Raw genomic sequence first — 27967 nt, forward strand, 5'->3', positions numbered from 1 at the left:
ATTTTTTTTTGTTCTTTTTCCAATATTAAAAATAAAGAGAGGAGAAAGGAGGAAGAAGAGAGAAAAGAAACAATAAAAAAAAAAGAGTATGAATAGTGCTTAGGTAAAAATGACTAAGAACTATTCACAAATGGGTTTTACCTCTTCTTTTACCTAATCTAGTGCAAACAAGTTTTTGTGATTTTTCTCTCCAAAATAGAGAAAAAGGTATTTTACATTGTTTGATATACTTGCTCTTAATCATTCTTTTATGCATGGATCGGATTTCTATCATATTTTTCATATATATTTGCTCCAGGATTTCATATATACAGTTTAGAGTGTCGGGAAACTACACCGTTAGTGAATTTTATTCAATGCACAGAAGAAAACTCGAAGGTCGTTGTATCTTAGGAAAAAAACATCATCTAACCCCGTGCAGAATGAGGTGTATCCTTTCTAAGCCACATGCTATTCTATTTCTTTCTCTATCTATTTAATTTCATGAATTTGATTGATGTATATTACTTAGAATTATGATTTTAGTATAAATTCCTATCACATACATTTTCTCCAACAAGGCCATATATTAGTAAGGGTAATAAAAACTTAAAATCGAACAGTTTCTCATTTCCCAATTTCAGAGCTTGTCACTAAAGAAATTTGCTTTGCTTATATCATATTTATGATATGATATTATCATCATAAGAGCCCGACATAGCTGAAACTGAAAACATAAAACACTAGCTAGTCTTTGAATATTTAAAAAAATGTACCAATACCTTCACTTTTGGAAAAAGAGTGCTCGAGTTTTTTGCCTGCTACGCCATTAATGTCACACATATTCTCGTCGTAAATCTGTTTTACCTCAGCCGTAAGAGTCTTAATCTCCATTCTGACACTTTCAAGGTCAATGGAAATATGATGCTGATACTTAGCCTTGAAAGCTTCAACTACAATGAGTTCAATGATGTTCTCTGCCTCAGATACCACGTCTTTGATCTGCCTCACCAGATTCATCACTCCTAAATGCTTGTTGCGTTTCTTCTCCGTAACCTTGAGGAATCCTCTCATATACTTTATCTCCTCCTCAAGAGATTCAAACTGATGGTTCTCTTTTATGATTGATTCAACCTTGGAGCTCATTATAAGCTTCTTCAAGGTCCCCAGGAAAAAATCAACATCAATGTCACCCATCTCTCTCTCTCTCTCTCTCTCTCTCCAACAAGAGATTGATGAGGTAAAAGGGAGTTAGAGATCAGATAGAGGACGAGCAAATTGATGGAACAGTCTAGAAGTAAAAGAATGACTTTCCTGCGATTGCGCCAATTAGTTTGATCAAATTAAAATAAAAATTCGGTACACCTTCTGAATTCTCTAACCTTTATCTCTCCTCGTTGAATTTGAGTACTTATATTTTATATTTTCTCTAGAAATTCAACTTGGGAATACTGAATCATTTACGCCATATTTGACGAATTCCACACGGGCTACAGTTCAGCTCCCCCACCCACTAATATGATACTCCCTTCGTCCCGATTTGTTTGTCCAATCTCGAGTTTACAACTTATTAAGAAAACCAAATTTGATTCATTGATTTGAAAATTTAGATAATCTCATCCATTGATTTTGAAATTGAACAGTCAATTTGAGACATATATAAGTCAAAAAGGAGACAAACAAATCGGAATAGAGGAAGTACATAAAATTGTCTCTAACTAACCTTTCTTTTTAAGTTCGAATGCCACGGCTGGGCCGCACCATTTGGTGGGCATCTTTAATTATCTTACTCAATAAAATCATTTGTTTTTGTTTTTGTTTTTTTACCAATAAAAAAGGATTTTAATAATCATTGAAAATGAATACAAACATTAAAAGGGCACATGACACAAGCGGCATCGCGATGAGGAGCATACAACCTAACATTTTGATTCCATTATTAGTAAACCGTTAGCTGAGCAAATGGAAGTACCTATTTTTTGAAAGCACATAACATCAGGAGAAATGCATTCACCTATACAAACATTGCCCGTAGTTTACTGATACTAAATAACACGAAATTGATAAATAAACGAAAACTCTCTCACCACCTCCTCTTCTCTTTTCTAGTACGTATCACCATCATTCTAACCTAATGATAGTCTCCAACGCCAACCCACCCAACTTTTGTGTGATTACCACATTCCACGGTTTTGAACAAGGCACCCAAACTTAGGCTCCATTTGGACAATTAATATTATTTATTTTGTCTTTTTTTTGCAGATTGTTAGTTTTGTGCCAATTTTTTTTTAATTAGTCGTTTGTAATGAGGAGAGAAATTCAAAGAGTAAACAATTCGATCTAAAATTAAAAATTACACTAAATACGAAACTAATTCAAACCCAACAACTTTTTTTGCAGTATATATATTGCCATTTCTGAATCTATTGAGTTGCTAGGTTATTTAGGCTTCGTGGCCGTGGCCGGTCTTGCTTCCGGAATCGGAGTGTGATAGTTTAATTCAGCACTTGTATACAATCTATTGAGTTGCTAGGTTATTTAGGCTTCGTGGCCCGTGGCCGGTCTTGCTTTCGGAATCGGAATGTGATAGTATAATTCAGCACTTATATACAATCTATTGAGTTGCTAGGTTATTCAGGCTCCGTGGCCGGTCTTGCTTCCGGAATTGGAGTGTGATAGTATATGCCATGCCTAATCAGATTTTGCTATGCGCTACCATGATCTGTTTTAATACAATATTAATCTTCTAAATGACTTTTTGTGTTCTTAGCTTAAAATAATTCTTACATTTAACCATCAGAGGATGATATTGGCTTCGGAACAGGTTCGTAACTACAACTTGCTATATGCTATTTATTGTATTCTAGTGTTTGGAGGGAAGAAACAAAGTCAACCACAAAAGCTAATGCGCGTCTACTGATTTACTCACAAATCTTGTACACACCACACCACGCCACACTGGATGCATGGCGTGTTGACTTTTGGGGTCATGTAGCTGCTCCAATCCTCTCATCCCTATCTGATTAGCACACCAAAGAAGACTTGGTGTGCACAGCCAACTAACTCACTGTTTTCAGCCACCATGGAGTAAATTGGTTGTCTGGCGTGAAGAATGAACAGGGCCCAAGTTTTGGCTCAATCCACTTTGTGGACTTTTGAAGTTCTCTAGATTATGAAAATCCCGGGCGTGGGATAAGTTTGATTTTGCACATGCTTTGAAGATTCAGGCGTGGATACTGGAGTAAATGTCGTAAGCATGGCATTTAAACAGTGGTTTGGGTTTTGCCTAAAAATGGGATCTCCTGCTTTTAGTTTTAGGTATCTCTCTTGGCCTGGACATCATAAATAAGAACCCTCAACTCTTGACTAGTCACAATCTGCCCATTTATCATATTAATCACAGATTGAGCTAGCATCACTCTCCACCGCAACTGAACCTAACCCCAACTCCAATTAGCTCCCCAACAGAATCCCACATCGGATTGCCATGGCTTCTACCATTGCAGGGCTAGCACACCTTGACTGTTGACTGTAAGGGCGAATCTTAGGAAATCAAGAATTCTCCTTTCCTAAGGAAAATACTCGGGATCTATAAAGAGGAGGCAGTGGAGTTCGGTTTTGGATTCACGGCTTGGAGAGACGAACACGACGGCTGCGGCCAAAGTAGAGAAAAAAGAGCTTCAATTGTTATTAGTCCATGAGAGGCTAAACATATATATATTCTAGGCTAGGGTCGAGGATGAAACCTCATGGTTTGTAGTAAGTATTTGTGAACTCTTTATTTATTTTTCGAATGCTTGGTTTAATCGAATAATTGTTCTTACCTGAGTTTAATTAAGGTAGTAATTTTGGATATGGATTCAATCATGTATTTTCCATGATTTGAGATTGCTAGCTAATTATACAGCCTCGTTATGAAACTCTATTTCAAGCACTGGATAGCTTTTGTGATGTATTTTTGAATGGATACATATGATTTTTTTTGTTCTTAAGCATTAAAGCGAGGAAGAGCGTACCTAAGTTATTTTTCTAAAAGATTGTAACAGCGATATTTTTCACAGTAATAGAGTTTAGCCACCAATTTACTGTGAAGAATAGTAGAAAAATAAATAAGAGTTTGTAAGTACGTAATTGCGATGAATGCATGTGTGTGGATTCTGAAACCTTAGTCACTTTACTTTCATCAAGTTCATTCTACAGTCAACTTAACTTAGTCACTTATTTTACAATTGCTTGTTTAATTTTTGGAGTTTTTAAATATCCATCCCCATTAGTCATGCCATGTAAGTTTCCATTCACCCTATTTTTTGTGCTTATGTTTTCATCCTTTCAATATGTGAATTTTCCTTATTACCCTTTTACTATTATATAAGTAGTATATATATACACACTTGTTTCCCTAAATTAAAGTGATTCAGATGAAAATCAAATTAGAATCAAGTGAGATATAATAGGAGTTCAAACTTTCAAACATTCAAATAATCAAATCCCCTAGATTTCTCCTTCCATTTTCTGCTATTCCCATTCCCATTTCACAATTCTTTATTTTATTTGCACCGTTTGCCAAGCAATGTCCGTTTGATCATGAGCCGTGCATATTTATAATATTCATGGTGTATTAAGTCTTTTTTGTTTTACAACATTGCAATTATGATGGTTTTAACTTTTATGGTAAAAAAATTGTACCATTTACCATGAAATATATTTGTATGTTATTTCAAAAACATGAATACACCATGAAATAAAAAAAAATACATGAATAAAATGACCTTGTCGCCGGTGGCCGAAAAATGTGATTCATGGCAAACGATGCAAATAATATGCCATGAAAATTAAAATGCCATACACCATGAAAACACATAAATAAACATAAAAAAACATGAATACACCATGAAATAAATAAATAAATAAATTGCATGAATACAAATGACCTTCTTGCCGGTGGCCAAAAAACGTGATTTTTTTTTTTGATCGGTATAAAGAATTTTATTAATCTCCAAACCAAAAACCTACATCCCAATTATGTTGGCACCTAGGCTAAGTACAATCATATGCCACCCGCTACCACCAAGGGAGAAGAGTTGGCAAGTAACCAACCCCAGCAAAACCAGGCCTAAAGTTTCCAAAATTATTACAACAGCAACAAAAACAACACTGAAACAGAATGGAATGGTAATATTGAACCATCATAACTCCACACCCAATGATACTGGGCATCTTGAAAGACTCGAGTAACTTCACCATCAGTAGCAGATTATTGGAGATGTTCCAACAAGCAAGAAATGCAGATTTTCTTCATTAAGGTTCACCACACCAGTATTGCTCTTGATAAAACTCTCTTCCAATAAGCAGAGCATGGCCAAAGTACTTGAATGGAATCCCTTTCACGAGACTAGAATGTGAATTTGCATGTTTGAGCATATCATACTACAAATTGGAGCTTCCAATTCAACTTCAGGGTACGCATGATCTGAACTTCTCACTGAGAGCCGCTATCTTCAGAGAGCTGTATCTTTTTGAATCCATTGTGCAAACATAGTAGGCAGAAGCTAAAGGCCGGAAAAAGTGATTCATGGTAAACAATACAAATAATGTACCATGAAAATTAAAATGCCAAACACCATGTAAACACATAAAAAACATGAATAAACCATGAAATAAAAAAATTAAAAAAAAAACATGAATACAAATGACCTTCTCGCCGGTGGCCGGAAAAGGTATTTAGTCATATCGGAATACATGAAAACAAATGACCAATACTTGCAGCCAATCAAAAGACAATTGCACCGTGGATGCCCAACTCAATCCGTGAGGCCTTCTTGTTTAACTCTGATCCGTACGACAACATTGGGAGTTTCGACTGCGACGGGCCATTGTGTGGGTTGCTTGATTCGTTGGCTCCACCTATATTTTTAAAGGTCTAATCTAATAGCGATTGAAACTCTAACGTGGCAGCTGTTGATGGATGGTGGAGGCTGTTGGCGGAGGATGTCAGAGGACGTCAGAGGACGAGTGGATTGTCACCCACCGGAGGACGTTGGAGGACTAGTTAATGGCGGCGGCTGTTTGTGGAGGATGAGAGAGAGAGAGAGAGAGAGAGAGAGAGAGAGAGAGAGAGAGAGAGAGATGCTTTCTTATATAGAATCCCACTAGAATTTTAGGAATTTTCGTGATTGATGGTCTGATTTCACGCAAGGACTGATGACCGGATTTCAAGCAAAGGACTGGAGGAGTTACGTTGTAGTCCCTTTTTTCTGGACTCTATATACATATACAGTATAATAGAGGGCATTGCTGGTATTAAAAAATAACGAGGATGGAAACATAATGGCCAAAAAACACACGGATGGAAACTTACAGATGGTGGGTGCTGAGGACTAATCTTTAAGTTCCCCTTAATTTTTTAGTTTAAAAATCAATCACACTTTTGTCAATTAGGTTAGGGTTTAATCAGTTTAAGTTTATTTAGTTTTCCTATAAAAAATCACAAGTCCCTATGGGTTCGATTTCGCACTTGCATAACTATACTTAGATACAATTCGTGCGCTTGCGAGTACAATAAAATTTCACAACAGAGTACATACATGTGCATCCATACGCCTTTGGGACCTATCTCGAGTCCCACAAACATGATTCAAGCCACTCATTTTGTTCAAAATATGTTATTTAAGGTTCCTCTAAAATATATATATCGGTAAGAGCGTTTACAAAACATTCAACTTTCCTAAATTCTCTGAAACTATCGAAATCATCATAAAACAACACAAATGTCATTCTCAAAAACTATAGAAATCATAATAACAGTTCGTATAACTGAGCTTTATCTAAATTTAATAGTGAAATCAGGTGCGGCTTCTACCAACATAACCAATCCCACAAAAAATAGAAGTTCATATAATTCACTACAAGAAAATTTCAATTGGGTGACGAATGAAAATCGTCACAAATTGCATGTTTTTCGTCACAAATAATATAGGTGACGAAAAAAAATTTGTCGACTAAAGGTTGTCGAGGATTCCTACCTGGTGACGAAATCTATTTTTCGTCACCTATAATACCTTTTGATGATGAAATATTTGGTCACAAAAAAGTGAATAATTGGTGACGAAATTTTTTTCCTCACTTATTGTGCTTTTTGACGACGAAAAAATTCGTCACCGATGGGTCACATTGGTGACGAAATTTTTTGTCACTAATATAAGAAATCGTGACGAAATTTTTCGTTGCGAAAGTTGTTTTCATATGGGAAAAGAAATCCATCTTTCTTGCTCATGCTGGGTTTCGAACCTGAGTCTCTTGAGTTTTTCGCGCAAGCTCCAACCAACTGCACTACACACACTTTTCAGTAAATATTTGAAATATCTAATATATAACACATATGTTTAACATGAAAATATATTTCGAATGTAATTTTGGACCTTTAAACATTAAAATTAGCAATTTTGATAAACATGAAAGTTGTAGGCAATTGAGTTATTGTTCAAACCCAATTTGAATTATCTCAATCGGAGATTTTAGTAAAGAGTTATGTCCGAAATATATTTAGTGACAAAGCGCAATTCATAAATTTCGTCACGAAAGGTACCCATTTGACAACGAAATATATTTTTTGTCGCTGAAAGCGTTAAAATGGTGACGAAATTATTTTTCGTCACCAAAGTTAAGCATTTAGTGACGAAAAAAATATTTCGTTACTAAATTGCTCACATTTGGCGACGAAATATATTTTTTGTCACCAAATGATTATCTTTGGCGACAAAAAATAATTTTGTCACCTTTTTTAAGCTTTCGGCGACGAAAAATGTATTTTATCGCCAAATGGGTACCTTTAGTGACGAAAATATTTTTTTCGTCGCTAAACAGGCATAATTGGTAACGAAATTATTTCGTCACGAAAGTTATCAAAATAGTGACGAATTTATTTTTTCGTCGCCAAATATACTCATTTAGTAACAAAATTAAATTTCGTCGCCACTTTTTCATCACTAATTTTCATTTTTCTTGTAGTGATTGGGATCTACAAACAATGCTTCCACTAACAGTTCGTATTCTGTAAATATAAAAACAACAAATTTCATGAAAGAATTTCCTATGTATCTCATGATTTTTTTATAATCGAAAGGGTAGGAGGGGGCGACCGACGTAGCAACCCCCTTTGGACGTGACTATAGGGGCTCCCGACCCGCTGTGAAATGTCCGATTCGAGCCATAGCTACTGTCCGGGAGGACAGACCATCACCACAGCACCATCTAGATGCACAACGGACACAGGACCCTCCACGCGACCCTCAAGTTCATATATGTTTTTTTTGCAACTGGAGGGGCTCGAACCCGAGTGCACGCGGAGGGAAAGGCACTTAAGTCCCATCACCTGTGCCAATTGGGCTACCACCCTTGGTGGTTATATGTGTCTCATGATTGATCATCGACCGACCACTAGAAATACTCACCATTGACAGTGATGAGAATAGAGCATAGGTAAATGGTGGTTTATCAAATAAACCAACTTCATTGTTCATGTCCTTCTGGACTTATAATAGGACCCAACTTCAAAAAATAACAATAAAAAATGAACTTCCTTTTTTTTTTTTTTTAAAGAAAAGAGAGAAAAACACAGTAAATGGAAAATCAGTACTCCAGTAGCCGTGGTTCCATTTCCACAACCACAAATTAATGAAAATTATTTACCGAAAAAGAAAAATCACAAATGAAAATCCCCCCCAACAACTTACCAAAAAAATTTTAAAAAAATCCCCTCCAACCCGAAGTGATCAGAGTGCCCTGGGGCGTGGACGCCCCATCCCCTACTCCCTCACATATTTAGAAAAAGAATTAGAGCACCACGTGGCGGACGCCCCATCCCCTACTCCCTGGGGCGTGCATTTATTCTAACATTCCTCCTCAAACTCAAATTAGTCTACCAACTTGAGTTTATAAAAGCCCAAAGAAACCAAGGACAACCAAGCCAAGCAAGCTAGGAGAGAGAAATGGCTAAGAGAGCCAAAAGTCGGGAGCCAGGAGAATAGCCAGGAAGAAAACCAAGAGAATCAAGAAAAGCCAAAAAACAAAGAAGTCAATAATCGAAAAGCCCCGAGCGCGGGTGGTGAAGAGGCATGGTGGGAGCAGGCAACTGAAAAGCGTGAAGAAGATTAACAAAGTAACTAAGTGCCTGACAGACGGCAACAAGGTTTAGGCCGCCCACTAGGAGCGAATATCCACAGGGCCTAGACCTTATAGCTCTGATTCCATGTAAAATATGAAGAGAAGTTTTATTGAATTCGATATTGAAGCAATACAATGAGGCCTTTATTTATACAAGAGAAAGGAGCCTAATTATGGAAGGGAATCATCCCAATTATAATAAAATCGTAATCACTTACAATCAAATCACAATCACAATCTCAATATCGCAATATTATTTTGTAGATGTATTTATTCTAGGGCCGGCTATTTGCAACTGCGAATTTGTTATATGTAGCTACTTCATAAGAAGGAATCCAAAAATTTCCTTTTATGAATCGGCTACATGTAGTAAATTCGCAGTTGTATTTAACAGCACCCTTATTCTAACAACTCCTCTTATTCTTCGTTCACACACTAGCGTCTCCTTTGCTCTACTATATCCTCTTAATCACTGTTTTATGTGGAGCATGTTTCTCTAACCCTAAAACAGCTGTCACGCTTCCTCTTCTCCTTCCCTCCCTCCCCCTTGGGTTTATACCCAACTTTGGGCAGCAGGAGAGGAGAAATCAATCCCTACCTTTAGCCACCACACTTCCTCTTCTCATTCTCCCCTCCCCGCCCCCGCCGCCCCCCCCCCCCCCCCCTCTTGGGTTTATACCCAATTTTGGGCAGCGGGATGGGAGAAATCAATCCCTACCTTCATATCTGATTTTTCCTTCTCCTTTTCCATCCAAACTGATTGTCATTTGCCACTGCTCTACTCGTCACTATACCACTTCTGGGTTTGCTGTCGCGTGATTGCCGGTGGTTTCTTGAGTCGCCAGCTTGGGAGCTTTGATCGGTAGGGGCTAGGCAAGAGAAGGGCTTCTCTATGACGAAGACGAGTGTATATTTTGTTTTATTTTGTTTTTGTCCAATTTCTTTTCAAATTTAGTCCGATGGGTTATTGATTTTCATCAGTTTTTATTCTTGTCTTTGATATGGAGCCTCGTCATCCCGAGGCGTCTGGGTACTTGCTACACCTAAACCGATCTTTGTTGATAACGATGTGGAATGAGCGATGGCTCCTGCTTAGGCGCTAGACATCAGTTTCGTCTCTTTGTTTTTCCTATATATTGTTGGCTTTAGGGCTTTGTTGTGTCTCTGTATCTTTGTATTCGGGTGGGAGTCTGTAAATGCCTTATGGCCTGATTTGTATTCCGATCTATAGATGTCGTATGGCTTTTAAAATGGATATGCTATTTCCATTGGAAAAAAAAATCACTGTTTTATGTTTGGCTCAGATTCTATCATATTTTATGTATATATTTGTAGCTAGATTTCATACGATTTTGAGTGTTGGAAACTACATCGTTTGTGAGTTTATTCTCTGCACAGAACAACTAGAAGGTTGTTGTATCCTAGGAAAGGAGCACCATCCAACCCCGTGCAGAAGAGGGTGTATCATTCCTAAGGAGAGCGCTATGATCACGTGTCTCGATCACCCTACATGCTTTTTTTATTCCTTTCTATAGCTATTTAATTTCGTGAATTTGATTGATGAATATTACTTAGAATTATTATTTTAGCATAAATTCCTATCACATACATTTTCTCCAATAGGGCCATAGTAAGCATAACAAAAATTTAAATTTACATTTTGGAAATAGAAAAATTTCTCATATCCCATTATCTGTATGTAATCTTAATTAAACATGAACAACCTTTGAGCTGTATATATAGAATCTTATTGTGTATGTTTGGCTCGGAGTGCTTTATGGATTTGGTTACACAATGTCATTTCTTGCAACCACTCTAAAAACAGATTTGCGAGTGCGATGTCGAATGTCATAAAAGACTTAATTAAAACCATCGCTAACACCAATTGGTTCTAGAAGAGATGGTGGAAAAGTGGTCTGGCAAGTGGTATCAGAGCTAAAAAGTCATGGGTTCGAGTTGGGGGAGCGTCATCATGAGGGAGGGATTGTTGGGCCCGGAGTGCCCCTATAGATTTGGTTATACAATGTCACTCCCTGCGACTGCTCTAAACACAAACTTGCGGGTGTGATGTCGAATGCCATAAAAAAACATAATTGAAACCTGCACTTGCAGGTGCGATGTCGAATACTATAAAAGACTTAATTGAAACATTCGTTAACACCAATTGATCTTAGGAGAGATGGACAAAAAGCAGTGCGATAGCGTATTTCGATGGGCTCTCATTTAAGTTATGTTGTACCGTAATTGATAAAGGCTGCTGATTTTGCTACTCCTTTTTTTGTTAAAGCCACTACCTTGCAAAAATACACTTGCAGGAGAGTGGCGTTAACAAAAAAAAAGAATGACAAAATCATTTCCCTTGATAAAAATGGCGAGGGGAAAAGGAAAACAACTATGGTTGTTATTATCATATTCATTAATTGAATTAATACTAAATTAAACAATGGGTGTATTGTAGCATTCACCGGCATTTTTTTATGTTTCCTATTACTTATTATTCTGGTCCATGTTCGTATTGTCATGGTTGATGTTAGGGTTACATATTTAGACACCCTTCAAAATTTACCTCTTTGTCTTGCTCATCTCCTCTTAGAATTTTGCATACGGAGAGATCTCCTCATTAAAGTTTTTTTTTTATTTATTCCGTAGACCCCTTCCGTCAAGGTTCCGTCCATATCTATTAAAATTTTGAACTAGATTATCTCAAAAGTGATAAAATATTTCGAAATTGCCCTCCCTCCTTTGTTTTCCCCCAAAACATGAACCCTAAAATGTGGAACACTCCACCACCTCAACCCAACTCCAGCTCAATTCAGCTTCCCCTATTCATTATCGATCAATACAAATAGGTCATGAATTGCAAATATCCCAACAAAACGACAATCGAATTATGGTATAGCTTAAAACATAGCTCAAATCCACCATTTCCACCGACAAAAATTTCCACCAACCACCATCAACGCCGGAGACCACCACTTAGAGGTGTCAAACATGCCTGTCGTGCCGTGCCGTGCCATTTTCTTCCGTGCCAACCGTGCTTCGTGTCGTGCCGTACCGTGCCCGTTTACTTCATCGTGCCGTGCCGTGCCGTGGTGGGCCATTTTGCTTTGTCGGGCCGTGTCGGGCCGTGCCTTTTTTAAATCGTGTCATGTCATGCCGCGCCCGATTAATTAACCGTGCTGGATCGTGCCGTACCTTTTTTTGTCGGGTCATGTCGTGCCGTGTTTTTTGTCGGGTCGGGTCGTGCCGTGCCTTTTTGTCGGGTTGTGTGTGTCGTGCCGTGCTTTTTTTTTGTCGGGTCATGTGACTCGTGTAGTGCCGTGCCTTTTTTGTCGGTTCGTGTCATGCCGTGCGGCCCTTAATCATGTGTCGTGCCGTGCCATGTTGTGCCATCGATTTTCGTATACACATTACCAACCGGCAATTGATTTTCGTCTAAAAAAAAATCTTCCCATAAAACACACATTCCGGTGCCCAAAAAACACAGATTTTTGACATTCAGTAGAAAAGCTTGGTGCTCATTCTCGACCAGATCAAAAGCTATTTGAAATGCGAGCAATGCATCATCCTTATTTTCAGATCGTAGAAGTTTTTCCAAGATGCTGGAAACACCCTCTGGGTCATCCAGTAACATCAGGCACTGACAAATGCTTAAATAATCAGGAGAAGGCAACTTATGGTATAGTTTAACAAGAGAAGACGAAGCACCTATGTACAAGATCGGCGGAGAGTTTGGATTAGTTTATGAATAGCTCATCTCCTTCCTTCAAATTATATTTTTTTCATATCCATCAAACAATTGGGAATAATTATCAGTTATATGGTGAAAAAAAGAAGGATATCTTCTTTGATATGTAAAATTGAAGTTCTCCAAATAAAAAAATTGCAGACATACAAATTATACAATTTCACCAAACAGGAGGCAAACCTTCTATCCTACCACCTCCGTTTCATCTCCATGGAAAACCATTCTCACTCAAAAAAACCGCATCCATACAAGTTCTAGATAATCAATCTGGTTCATACATGTTTGGAAGTTGGAACACTACGGCTATGTTTGGTAGCGCTTTCACTTTCAGTTTTCTGTTTTTTTTACCTGAATTTTAAAAAACTGGACATGGAAGTATGTTTTCATGTCTATTTTCATTTGCAAAAAGAGAGAATGACTTTCAAAATTTTTGAAAATTGGAGAAGTAGCAAAACTGAGCTTCCACTATTTCTAAAAACAAAAACAGGCTGCGCGAGACGCAAGTTCAAGTCTTGCCTAGAGCAAAAGCCGACTTCCACTCTCTCTCTCTTTCTGACTTTCTGTCTTCAAAATCCAAAAAGTTCAATTGAAATAAAGGAGGAAGTAATGGGGATTTCCAAGCAAAATCAAGAAGCAAACGAAGACCCAATCTTCAATGATTGATCGAGAGAGAGATGAAGACCCAATGTCACTTGATCTAGCTTTACAATTTCACTTTCTGTAAAAGCACTCAAAGAGGGTAGTAGAAATGGACAAGGGAAATGGAGAAGAAAGAGGAAGAAAAAAAACCAGAAAGAGAAGACGCTACTACAATAACCTTAAAACATCACAGTTGGGGTTTACAACCGTAATTAAAAGTAAAGATAGATTACGATTTGAATAGAAACTGTGATTAAATATCATAATAAGATCACGGAGGTCATTATATCTATAGTAAAAAGATCACGTCTTCAATGCAAAACCGTGATTGTTTCTCATGTAAAATAACACGCTTTTATAATCCTGGCATATCCATTCTCCATATAATTTTTATACCATCTTTTTTTTTTATCGGATTTTTATACCAGGTGAATCACGAAACTAAAAGAATTTATCCCCATCACACCACAAAAACAATAACGACATAAAAAGGTAAAGACATATATTATTAAATCAATCAATCTTTGAAAACATGATACAACCAAAATCATCCTAGTTTATGTAACAACTCTTGTTCAATTAAGCTCAAGGACAGAACGGACTACAAGATTAAGAAAATAAAACAATCATAACAGTTGAAGCAGCTACTACTCTGGCCAAAAAAGCTTGCATCAATCTTGCATATGTTCTGCATCAAATAAAATATAAAGAGCCTGTTAAAATGTGGGAGACATGAAAAAACAGAAAAATAAGTGTCCAAACAAAATTCAAACGAAGTCTTTATAATCCAACCATTCATTAGCCAAAGATAATTAATAATAAGAAACACAATTGCAAGATCAATGATCAATGCTATTAGAGTACAGGACATGGAAGTTGAAACAGCATTTCAAGTAACCAAAATTCATAACCAGAATGACACTAAGCCGTTTCCCCAAACGTGTCTCCCTTGAGGCACATATTGATAGGTGCGTAAATGAATAGACTAAAACTCAATTACAACATGGAAAAACTCTAGACAAGTGTAGAACCTGATTACCCTGCAGGAAGATGCCCATATGGCAGCCCCAACATGAAGAAAGTTAAAAACAGACCATAATTTCACAATGAAAATAACCAGTTTATCGTTTCGACCAACACCTACATAGCAATAAGCTCACGAAGATGATTATGATTCAATCTTTAGCTGTATAACAAGAGGATGATGTCACAAACAAGAAAACGTTAACGATAAAATCATGTAGCATTAATCTAAGTGGTAGGAGTGAACTATAAGTTGTTCATGCCATAAACGATGAGTGTTCGCCCTTGCTCTATGTACGTAGATGAGGGGCCAGCTAATTCGTGAAACACTCTGCATGGGGAGTACGGTCGCAAGACCAAAAGTCAAAGGAATTTTGAGGATCTAGCAACATTAGTCATGTCAGATAGGCAAAGACACATGAGAAAGGATTCCATCCTCGATGCTTACCAAAGATCCTCCAGATCAGCCTCACACAACAGACCGAAGGAACTTAAATCAACGTCTCGGCTAAATGACATCATTCTCGCTGTCTGGGGAGTTGGACCCCAAAGGAATTTAGACAAGAAGCTAACTAATGGCAAGGCATAGTTTATATACTTTGAGTCCTACTCCAGGAAAGTCAGAAAGACAAGGAGAGACTACGGGAAAGAGCTCAATTTGTGTTGAACAACACTAAAATCAGACAAGAAAGGGCCATTAGCAAATGGAAAGGAGAAGCAACCAATTGATCCCTTTTTAGTAACAGAATACAAGCAGCAAAGCAATTGATTTACAAGTCCAAAAAACCACAAGTTAGGGCAAACAGTGATCTGAAAAAAAAACTACACATAAGTTAGGGCTATCAACAGACGTACATATGTACAGATACATACATACACATAAGTTAGGGCTTTTCGTTTTCGAATAGATTCAATTCGATTCATACATATACATATTTAGTGTGAACTCAACTAGAGCTGAAAGCTGAATGGCAAAAAAAAATTCTCAAGGTTCAATTCTAGGAAAATTAGTTGTTGGTTATTGGAATGAATGCAGGAATATATTGGGCAATCTCTTGCAATGCTTTTTTTGACCATTCGAAGAGAACAGAATGCAAATGGAATCGTCATCCACCATTTTGGAGTTAGGATTCAACTCAACAGAATTGTTCCAGAGAACCAAACTCCTTAATTCACGGTTTCGCCACATTTCAATAGTACCATCTTAATGCTAAATGAATTCAATGAGTGAACTACATGGTTTTTATTTAACTCGTTGATTACATTAAGCACATGTGCCATTTGGGACTTGAACTGAATAGTTTCTTCACTTACCTAATCTTATTTGTGCGACTCCTTTTCCCACTCCTCTTACACGTCCACACCTCTCGGGGTTTCCTTCTTTTTCTCTTTCTGAATGCTATAAATTTATCCCTACAACAACATTCCTAAAAAAGTGCTATAATCTAATGCTATTAAAACTCACACTTCGCTTTGCCAAAAACTAGGGTTGTGTCTGTGGCTTATTCATTTCAGACTAAAAGGAGACACACACACACACACACCTCACACTGCCACACTGTCCAGAACGCATGCAGGCATCATCCACTTCAGTTAAGTGAAGCTAAACAGACCACAAGGCATGCAATCAAATAAACAGCTAACAGACTAACAAACTAATAGACTGGAGGGGCTAGGCCGCCACCTCAACTCAACAAGCAGAATATGCGAGGGGTAATGCCACCACCTCGGCTAAGAAATGCAATCAAATAAAATTAACTATACTAACTAAAAACAACTCAATATTTAGCCTGGCTTCATTACGCCTCAGGTTAGCATAAAAACAGGTTAGAGGTATCCACCAAGCTAAATACGAGCTACTAACACAAACTACTAGAGTCTAGAGATTGAAAATGCTCCAATCCTTACTATTTCACGTATTTACTTTTGGTATTCAAACAGATCAAACTGCATATGTTGTATGCACTATTTCCAGCACATAAGCAGACTAAGCAGTAAGCACCATTTAGTTTAATTGAGGGAATCATAAAACAACTATGGATACAAAAATAAGTAAGAAAATCCACCTTCAACATTTTGTTTGTATTAATTTGCTTCAGCCTTCACGTGGTTTGGTTCTTGGCGTCTATGGTCTACAATGTCCTACAAAACAAGAACCAGCAGCAGCAGCAGCAGCAGAAAACAGGTATATAAAAGCCAAATGAACAGGGAAATTGAATAAGAAAATTGAATTCTGCTCAGATATTAGTTCCTTTTATCATCATAGCTGAAAATTGAAATGGATGCAACGTTAAGTTGCCATTATGGCCTTCATAAGTTGCAACACCACTTCATAGTTCATAACAACACAACTACAGCTCAGACATTAGTGTTTTTTTATCATCATAGTCGGAAACTGAAACGGATGCGGCAACGTTAAGTTGCCTTAAAGGCCTTCATAAGTTGCAACACAATCACACTTCGCTTTGCCAAAAACTGGGGTTATGTCTGTGGCTTATTCATTTCAAACTAAAAGGAGACACACACACACACCCCACACTGCCACACTGTCCACACACACCACAACGCATGCAGGCAACATCCATTTCAGTTAAGTGAATCTAAATAGACCACAAGGCATGCAGCATAACTTAGGGCCTTAGGCTCAGCATGTTAGTTAACAAAATACATCATAGCCAAAAACTGAAGCGGGGGCAACATCATGTTGCCATTTAAGGCCTTCATAAGTTGCCACAATATCCACTTCAGCCCACTTACTGAAATGAATAAGCCATACACAATGCTGAAATGAATAAGCCACAGACACAACCCCAACAGAAAAAATGAATAATAGATTCAAACCAAATGACAGCAGGTCCCCCTAATCATTGTCTATATCAGAATCTGCAAAATAGCCTCTGAATTCATCTTTAGCCGAGCGTTTTTGAATTCCAAGGCGTGCATCCTCCCAATCTTTCAAACATATGAGACAATCCAAAATGTCTGGAGCAAGTCTGCTCCTCCTCTCATCCAACACTCTTTTACCTGCACTAAAAGCAGATTCGGATGCCACTGTAGACACAGGAGGGGTTAGTAGATCACGTGCCATGATTGAAAGAACAGGATATTTATCTTCATTTTTTTCCACCAAGCTAAGACATCAAAATCACGCCTATCATTCACGTTAATAGATTCTAGGTTCAAATATTTCTCAAGTTCAATGCGTGAAGTTCCGGTGCTATTTCCTATTCCTAAACTTGAACTAACAAAATCCCAAAATTCATCATTGGTACTTGTAGAAGATGTTAAAGGAGCAGCAATACATGCAACATTAGAACGAAACTTAGATTCATATTTGGCATACATGATAGTCAGTAAATCATTCACATTAGCAGAAGAAGGTAAAGCGGTAATCCCCAAATTCGTACCAATCTCTCTTAAGAGCAAGCTAACACCTTGTAACTTCATCGTAGGGTCCATTACTGCAGCTAACATAAACATTGGTGGCATTTCCTCATAATATTTTTTGAATTTTTCTTCCATATCTATACAAGCATGTGCAAAATTTGGATGTTCCCTATGTTTACGAAAATTGACACTGATATTGAAAAGATGATGAAGCACAATACAAGAAGTAGGATAACGAACACCCGAACAAGCTACGGTAGCAGCATAAAACACTTTCAAAAATTTCATGAACTCAAAACCAATTTCCCAATCAGCTAGAGTTAAAGGATTACCACGACACGATCGATACCTCTGATTAACATAAGCAGATATTGCATCACTATATTTTTGACAAGACTTTAACATAAGGTAGGTCGAATTCCAACAATTTTGAACATCAGAGTTCAAATTTTTGGGTTTAAGATTGTAAAGTGATGTGCACAATTTATCAAATTCTTGTTGCCTAGATGGGGAAGTAGCAATAAAAAGAACAGCATCTCTAATTTTTTTAATCTGTGGTGCTATATGTTTCAAACCATCTCGCACAACTAAATTAATGACATGACATACACATCGCAAATGCAATAATTCACCAAAATAAGGAGTTATCAAATTTCTTATAAACAATGGAAGTGTAGCACTATTAGCACTATGGTTGTCAAAAGTAATGCTATAAACTCTATCAACAACTTCAAAATCCCTAAAAACACCCATAATACTTTCATAAATCTGTTCAGCATCATGAGGAAACTCCACTAAACGGAAAGCAATAATTTTTTTTCGCAAAGTCCAACTAGAGTCTATATAATGAGCAGTCACACAAATATAACCACGATTATTTATACCAGACCACATATCAGAAGTAAAACCTATAGCACCAACAGTTGCAAGTTCACTAATCAAATCTTTTTTAACTTCACTATAAGCTTTCTTCGTATCACTACGGGTTGAATTTCTAGAAACTTTAGCAAATGAAGGATTCAGACAATTTTTGACAAAATATTCAAATCTAATATCATCACAAAAAGTAAATGGTTGTTCTGCTGCAGCTACATAAAGGGCCAGTCCATGTCTCATTTTTTTTTTTGAATAAACAAAATTACTACTATCAAATGCATCACCAATTTTATCAGCATGTTTACTTCTTAGATGTCTACCATGTGGCCCTACACCATTATTACTTTTGCATTTATAATTTTTGTCACAATAATGGCATACAGCCCTAGCTCCTATGTCAACACCATTTTCATTTTTGAAGTTTTCATTTATAGAGAAATGATTCCATACCCATGAGTGGCGTCGTGACCTTTTTGAACCACTAAGGCCTGAATTTGCAGCTACATGAGTAGAATCTGTCGGAGTAGCAGTGGAACCTAGAGGGCCTGTTCCACTTGGACCACTTCCACCACCAACAATGTTTGAAGCAGCCTCCTCACCTACAGAACCCATACGCTGTGGTCCAATAGGATTTCATGGTAGTTCTTCAGAACCTGAGTGGGAGTCACGATCCTCCCCATTTCTAGCATCCATCTACAAAAAAAACAATATAACAGGGGTTATTGAGAAACACGAAAGCCCTAATTTTGTAACCCCAAATGCAATATTCAAGTAATGCAAAAATAAACTAATCCATATCAAGTATGAAGTATCAATAGACAACAGTGCATATCTATAACAAAATCATCAGATCTGGTCAATTCTAGAATATACAAAATATCAACAGTGCATCTGTGCATGTGTGTACTAATATACGAAATTAGTGCAGGTGTGTCCCGTGTCCGTGTGTGTACAAAATCAGTTTCGACAAATTTTTCGAAAATATACTAATATACGAAATTACTCAATTTAGTAACAAAAGTGAAAAACCCTAATTTCTTGTTACCAATTTCAAAAATTAGCAACAAAAACCCTAATTACGTAACCCTAATTTCAGAAATTAGTAACAAAAGTGAAAAGCCCTAATTTGTTGTTACTAATTTCAGAAATTAGAAACAAAAACCCTAATTTCGTAACAAAAGTGAAAAGCCCTAATTTCTTGTTACTAATTTCAGAAATTAGCAACAAAAACCCTATTTTCGTAACCCTAATTTCAAAAATTTGTAACAAAAGTGAAAAGCCCCAATTTCTTGTTACTAATTTCAAAAATTAGCAACAAAAGCCCTAATTTCCTAACCCTAATTTCAAAAATTAGTAACAATTAACAAGAGCCCTAATTTCATAACCCTAATTTGAGAAATTAGTAACAATTAACAAAAACCCTAATTTCAAAAACCAGGTTAAAACCCTATTTTCATAAACCCTATTTACAGTACATAAGTGGAGACTGAAGAGGGAAGTGAGAGAGGTACCTGTGCAGCTGTGCTCAGAGAGATACGGTGACTAGTGAGTGAGTCGGTGAGCTTAGTGCCTGAGCTTGAGGTGATGAAAGAGTCGGAGTGACAGACGTTGAGAGACTGATGGTCACCGTCGCACCGACTCACCCTTTGAGATTTGCGAGTTGTGTCGCCAGAAAGTTGAAAACGGAGAGAGAGAGAGAGAGAGAGAGAGAGAGAGAGAGAGAGAGGTGTCAGGTGACCGTGAGCAACGAGACAGAGAGAGAAAGAGAGTGTGTGTGTGTATGTGAGTCTAAGTCTCTAAGAGAGTGAGAGACAGAGAGAGGTGAATCACTCGGTGAATGGATCCAAAGAAATAAGGCGTGCCAGAATCCGAACGTTGCTCGTGAGAGGACAGAGAGACGTTGAGACTTGAGAGAGACAGAGAGACGTTGAGAACTTGAGAGTTGAGAAGAGTCTAAGAGAGTGAGAGATCGGAGAATGACTGAATGAGATGTCTGCTAGGGCTGCATCTCATTCCTTTTATATGATGTGTGTGATCATGTGCATACGATACACCATAATCCATATGCTCCAACTTATCGAAAATTCTCGTAGAGTCTTATAATGCATCACTTGAGGGCCGCTTGAGCTGTTTATTGAAAATCCGAACCGTCTACCTTTTATGTGAGAGTGACTATATCATTCATGCAAAAAATGAAGCAAATTGGCTATCGTTATATACTACATCGCACATGACAAAAAATTCCTATTAATGAATCTATGTTCCGATAAAAGGGCTTCCAAAACCCGATAGACCCGAATTTTTGCGAGAGTGATTAAAACACCAATAACAATGAAATGAACGGTATGGATCGTCATACTTGTGTCACAATCGTGTGGCTAGTGTATATTGGACTATAGCGGAATACATTGGTTTAGAACTAGATAAGTTAGATATATAGATTTAAACGGTAGCTGCAAACTCATTATTTCAAATATTCGATCTAAACCGTTACGATTTAAGATCTTATCAAATTTATCATCCTCCCCAAAATAGGTGATAATCGGATATCGGAGACCATGTGATCAGAACACATTCGGTGCTTCCAACGACGTAAAAGTCCTATAATGCACCACTTTAGGGCCGCCCGAGTTGTTTTTTGAAAATCGGAACTGTCTACCTTTTATGTGGGACTATTTATATCATATGTGCAAAAAATAAAGTAAATTGGTTATCGTTATATACTCAATCGCACATAAAAAAAATCCCCTATCAATAAATCTACGTCCTGATAAAAGGGTTTCAAAAACCCGATAGACCTGAAAATGTGCGAGAGCGATTAAAACACCAAAAACAACGAAATGAACGGTATGGATCGTCATACTTGTGTTGCAATCATGTGGCTAGCGACCTAGCGTACAAGAGGCCGTTTTTTAAAAATAGAATTATATAATATTAATATAATTGTTTGGATAAGTTTTCTTTTTAATTTAATTTTTAACTTTTAATATGTAGTTCACAGGAAAAAAAAATACTTTTGACTCTATAAAAGCATAATATTTACTTCGAACTCAACAAAATTTGATAAAAGTTGTTTAAAACAATTAATTCTCTTATTATTAAAAATAACATTCTTACAATTAAAGTTCATTAGTAAAAAAAAAAAACACAATGTATGAGCGATACCAATACGTTTGATTCATTTTTGTTTTTAATGGTATAAATCGTTTTAAAATTTTATTTTAGTTAAATTATGAAGCTAAAAGTTTAATCTCTTAACCTCATATTAGACACATACTGACATACATTGATTTTTTTTGTTAAAAATATAGAGCCTCATTTTTAAAATTCGCTTTATGCCTCGAAAATCTCAAGATCGGCCCTGCGTGCCCGTGCCCGTGCCCGTGTCGTGCCGTGTCGTGACTCGTGCCCCATCCCACTTCCGTGCCGTGCCAGTGTTGTGCCTGTCTAAGACCGTGTCGTGCCGTGCCGTGCAATGCCAAGTCAACTTTCCGTGCACGTGCTGTGTCGCGTGCCCGTGCCGTGTCGCGTGCCCATGCCGTGCCGTGCCAAGTCAACTTTCCGTGTCCGTGCCGTGTTGCGTGCCCGTGCCGTGCCGTGCCGTGCCTAGCTAGAACCATGTCGTGCCATGTCGTGACTCGTGCCCCATCCCACTTCTGTGCCGTGCCAGTGTCGTGCCCGTCTAAGACCGTGCCGTGCCGTACCATGCCAAGTCAACTTCCGTGCCGTGCCCGTGTCGTTCCTGCTCACTTCCGTGCCCGTGCCCGTGCCGCGTGCCCACTAAGACCGTGCCATTCCCGTGCCGTGCCAGGATTATTCCGTGCCCGTGCCCGTGCCGTGCAGCCTTCAAACGTGCCGTGCCGTGCCGTGCCCGTGCCGACCCAGCCCATATTACACCTCTACCACCACTTAAGCCACCCTTGTCTCTCACTGCAACTCCCGAATCCTCCTCCTCCTCCTCCACCTCCGACCTCTCCCTGGTATCAAAATCCAAGTAGTTCTCTCCAAACGAGAACTCAAAACCCAAATCATTTAGGTCTTCTGCTTCAATTTCGTTGCATTCTCTTTTCGTAAAATCAGAAATAATAACCCCCTCCTCACCCTCCAAGCACCTAATTGAAGAACCCATATCAGGTTCGGACTCATATCAGGCATCGTTGATACGAATCTTTTCGAGCCGCCGGTTTCTCAATTGAAGGTAAGCCGGCTCGAAGTTTCTTGGCGTGTTTGATTGGAGGGATTGTAAAGCGTGGGTCTTGGCTCTAGTTCGAACGGCGAGGGAGGGCTGCGACTGTGGCAAGAGTATCTCCATCACGGCCACATCCCCTATGATTTTAGCTTTCCTCATGTACTTGCCCCTTTCTCTTCTACTTTCTCTCACTGTTTGCTCTGTTTTTTGGTTGGACTCTGCTTTGGTGAACTGAGGTTTTTGAGAGAGAGAGAGAGAGAGGTGTGGCTTGGTGGTGGTCGCCGGCATCGGTTTCCAGAAATGGCGTGATGGTGGCGTGAATGGAGTTTGAGATTTGGGGAAAAAATTTGCATAGAGAGAATTGTATAATGAGTTGGTGTGTGGATGGAATATATATGTAAGGGCAAAATGATTTTTTCATTCTTTCTGTTCAGTGGAGTTAGTTCCTTCGCACAAAATTTTAATGAAGGGATTTGGTTGTTAGTGAAATTCTTATAGAGGATGAGCGAGACAAAGAAATATACTTCCAGAGGTATCTAGAAATTAAACCCTTGATGTTATAAAAATGATTTAAGTCACAAGTAAACAATATAAAGTTTTGATGCTTAACTAAAATGCTAACAATAGAGAGGGCACAACACATTTTTCAGAGCTTGTCACTAAGGGTCCGTTTGGATGCGGGATAAGGATTTGGGATATTAGTTATGAAGGGAGATAAGATAATAGGGGGTATTACGTAAGAAGAGTGAGACCACATTGATGTGACGGGAGATTAAATAATACTTGGTTTGAATAAAGGATAAAATTGGGGGATAATGTTATTTTGTACTCCCTCCGTCCCTTTTTAAATGTCCTGCTTCGTAACTCCAACTTATTAAAAAGACATCATCATTACACCTTTCACATCAACTTTTTCCTCCACTTTCCCTACTTACCCATCATCATTACACTTTTACTCACTAACTTTTCAAAATAAAATCTACTTTTATGGACAAAATAGACAATACACCAACTTTTACCTTCCTAACTTTACAAAATGGACACTTATTAAGGGACAGCCCAAAATGAAATACTGGACACAAAAAAAGGGACGGAGGGAGTAGTTAAAATGGAAGAGAGATGAAGTATTATGTAATAACACCTCAGAACCTCCCCATAAATAATGTCTCATCCGGTAGTATTAGGGGTACAATATAATCCAGGGCTTAGCTAATACCCCATTCATTTTACTTCACAAACGAGGTTTTAAGGTTGGACCTACAGACTAAAAGGAGATATCACAATTCTCCTTCACTATACCTCATCCAAACAGGCCCTAAAGAAATTTGCTTTGGTTACATCATATTTATGACATGATATTATTCTCATAAGAGCCCGACATTGTTGAAACTGAAAACATAAAACACTATCAAGTTTTGAATATTAAAATACTGAAAAAATGTGCCAATACCTTCACTTCTGGAAAAAGAATTCTCCTGAAAACATAAAACACTATCAAGTTTTGAATATTAAAATACGGGGAAAATGTATCAATACCTTCACTTCTGGAAAAAGAGTGCTTGAATTTTCTGCCTGCCACTCCATAAATGTCACACATATTTTTGTCATGAAATTGTTTTACCTCAGTCGTGAGAATCTTGATCTCTTTTTTGACACTTTCAAGGTCAAGGGAAAGATTAGCCTCTTTTTTTTCCCTCGATCGGTTGCCATGATTAGCCTTGAAAGCTTGAACTACAAACAGTTGTATGATATTCTCTGCCTTTAGATACCATGTCTTTGAGCAGCCTTACCAGATTCATCACTTCTAAATGCTCGTTGCGTTTCTTCTCCGTAACCCTGAGGAATCCTCTCATAACCTTTATCTCCTCCTCAAGAGATACGAGCTGATGTTTCTCTTTTATGATTGATTTGACCTTGGAGCTCGTTATAAGCTCCTTCAAGGTCTTCAGGAAGAAATCAACATCAATGTCACCCATCTCTCTCTTTCCAACAAGAGATTGATCAGGTAAAAGGGAGTTATTAGAGATCAGATGGAAGACGAGCAAATTGGTGGAACAGGTCTGGAATTTTATCTGCTACTTTTCAGCTACGGACTTGGGAAGGTCTGAGAGGGGACGATATCTGCTACTATTCAGCCATGAGAGAGAGGGAGAGAGTTTTGTAAATCTATGTGGGTCTAATTTCGGTGTTTTTCTTTTTCTAGAAATTTCGTGTCTTTTCTTTTTTTAGATGTATATACGAACACTATTTTTTTTTAAAAACATAATTAGCCTTTCATGGGTGGATTTTTTTACACCTGAATTGGTAATAATTGTTGGAATGTGTCCCACATCGTCTATATATACCTCATATGCGCTAGTTATAAGGCTCCATTTTTTCTCTTCCTTACATCTGGATTTTAGGGAGTAGTGTGGGATGAATTTTTCAACTTTATAATAGAGCTCGGTTGGACCTTTGTTCGTTAGACCGTTGTCTAGTCGTCATGTGTTGTGTGGTCCAGAAAGATGTTGAAAACTCTTCTTTACACCTGAATTTTTAGGAGTGGTGTGGATTTGACTTTTCAACTATTATGTCAAGTCAATGCACATTACAAAATAACAAAAAAGAGATAAAATTATACACGGAGGGGCCGCGTAAAGGGTTTGTGCGGCAAAGCTCTGTATAATTGACACCTCACCTATTCTTCCTTTTTCATTTTTTCTTTTGGCACCCTATAGACCAGAAACTTGATTATGAGAGTTTGACATAAAAATTAATTATGACCCTTTAGAATAAAATGATCAGAAAAATAAGATTTTCACATTGGTTTAAACGGATTGAAAATTGGAGCACTTAATTTTTTAAAGTTTCAAAAAATTAAGTGCTCAAATTTTCAATCTGTTTGAACTAGTACGAAGATCTTATTTTTATCATCATATTATTCTAGAGGTTCAAAATTACTTTTTTCTCTAGAGCTCTCATAATTAAATATCTACTCTATAGGGTCCCAAATAAAGAGTAGATATTTAATTATGAGAGTTTTGGAGACAAAAATTAATTATGACCCTTTAGAATAATATGATGATAAAAATAAGATTTTCGTATTGGTTCAAACAGATTTAAAATTTGAACACTTGCTCCAATTTTTAATCCGTTTGAACCAGTGTGAAGATCTTATTCTTCTGATCATTTTATTTTAAAGGGCTAAACTCTCATAATCAAGTTTCTGGTCCATAGGGTGCCAAAAGAAAAAATGAAAGAGGAAGAATTGGTGAGGTGTCAATTATTCAGAGCTTTGCCGCACAAACCCTTTACACGGCCCCTCCGTGTATAATTTTATCTCAACAAAAAAAAGCAACTGCATTTGTGAAACAAAAACATGTGAAAATCAATTAAAAAGAGAAATTGAATTATCAAAATTGAATGGATGGGTCAGGAATTGAATGGATGGGTTGCCAATTTTTCAAAGTGGGAACAGTATGTGGGGTCAGATAAGAGAGAGAGACCGTACAACCACCTATAATTAAGGACGCGTTTGGTGATTGAGAACGACAATTATAAAAGATCGGTTCCGAGCAGAAATAAGCAAATGCGAGAAATTTTTGAGCACCGGGTGTGTACCATGTAGTCGTGCTCCAACAATCTATTCAGGCTATCCAAAAGTATGTTGAACGGCTCAGATTAAAACTCTTTTTCTCTTCTCACCCTAGCACTCTTTTTCATTTTTTTCTTTTCAAATCCGAGCCGTCCGAAACCGAAATGTACGACCAGATGAGCCGAGGTAGTATGTGCTAGCTAATAGCAAGCATATACTACTTCCATTCCTAAACAAGAGCCCACTACGAAGAAACATACAATATTTTCGGACAAAAAAATAAATTAGTTCTGTGCATAAGTTTTTTAATTAGGTGTCAAGGAATTTAAAAAATTATGCACGAAAGTATTTTATATTTTTGTCCGAAAATTAAACGTCTTTTCTGAGTGAACTATCATTTAGGAACGGATGAATTATAATTCTTTATCTGGTTGTCACAATGGAAGTGGACACACGGTAGGGGATGTGACTTCTATTCTACAAAAACTTGATAATGGAATTGAAAATCAATTTGGCCACGAAGATAGTACCAATCACTCAATGCAATCTTTAAGAGCACAAACATATGTACTCATTTAGTCATTTCGCTAGAAATAGATATCATCTCCCAACTTCAAGGCACAACATCAAGGAAAACTTCATATATGCATGGAACCCATCATAAGTGATGAGTAATTATTCAGTGGTCTTGGAAAACCATGTGAATTCAGTGGTCTCGGGATATTATCACGTAGTGCCCCAACACCCTTCTCAACCGCACATATTTGTGGGGTTGCATACTTAGTTTTGGGTTTCACAGAAATTTGTGGTGAAAAATGACGGTACCCCAAGACCACCCAATAATTTTTCCATAAGTGATCCACCACCGGAGTTCCTGTGTAAAAAGGGCCGGTGGAAGGCCGATAATCCAAAACCACGAAAGTATGGTCTACGAAGATGCATTGTTAAGGTGCTCCATTTTCAATGTTCGTTCTTGTGTTATTTCGTCTTCTCCATTATCGGATCGATAAGCCATAGCTATTAAAAAGGCTACGTAAGAACGAGTATCAAAGCTTCAGTCTCGGGCTCCTAGCACAAACGGCCCATTATGGTTTCGATACTATCTCCAGCTGCTTTCCTATACCCGTTACCAGTCTTTTTATCCGGACCGGGATTGACAGAGAATACAGTTTATGGAAACAACAGAACATCGGCTGGAGTGTGGCTTGTCTAAATAGGCGGATGTATGGTTGCTTGCTGTAATTCAAGATTTCATTGGATGTGAAATATTGGCGCTGGAATCTCACTCTCTCAAAGATTGTTACCACAATTTCTTCTACGCACCGAGAGTGACAGAGAAACCAAATTCCGGAAGAATATCCATATCGAAAAGTAAATACAACTACCCTGC

General features: G+C 37.7%; 1 protein-coding gene across 3 annotated transcripts in view; it reads right to left on the reverse strand.

Moving 5' to 3' along the window:
* LOC131316427 (putative late blight resistance protein homolog R1B-16) overlaps positions 1-25117 on the reverse strand; it is a 79839-nt gene extending 54722 nt beyond the window's left edge. For 2 of the 3 annotated variants that reach the window (XM_058345784.1, XM_058345786.1), the window contains exon 1: positions 762-1393. In XM_058345784.1, the coding sequence (XP_058201767.1) occupies positions 762-1176 (415 nt within the window). In that variant the 5' untranslated portion in view covers positions 1177-1393. Of the gene's footprint in view, positions 1-761; positions 1394-24539 lie in introns of those variants that run through there. The other variant, XM_058345787.1, reaches the window with a different exon arrangement.
* Positions 25118-27967: the final 2850 nt, after the last annotated feature.

This window comes from Rhododendron vialii, chromosome 2a, assembly GCF_030253575.1.
Source record: "Rhododendron vialii isolate Sample 1 chromosome 2a, ASM3025357v1".
NCBI classification, from domain to species: domain Eukaryota; kingdom Viridiplantae; phylum Streptophyta; class Magnoliopsida; order Ericales; family Ericaceae; genus Rhododendron; species Rhododendron vialii.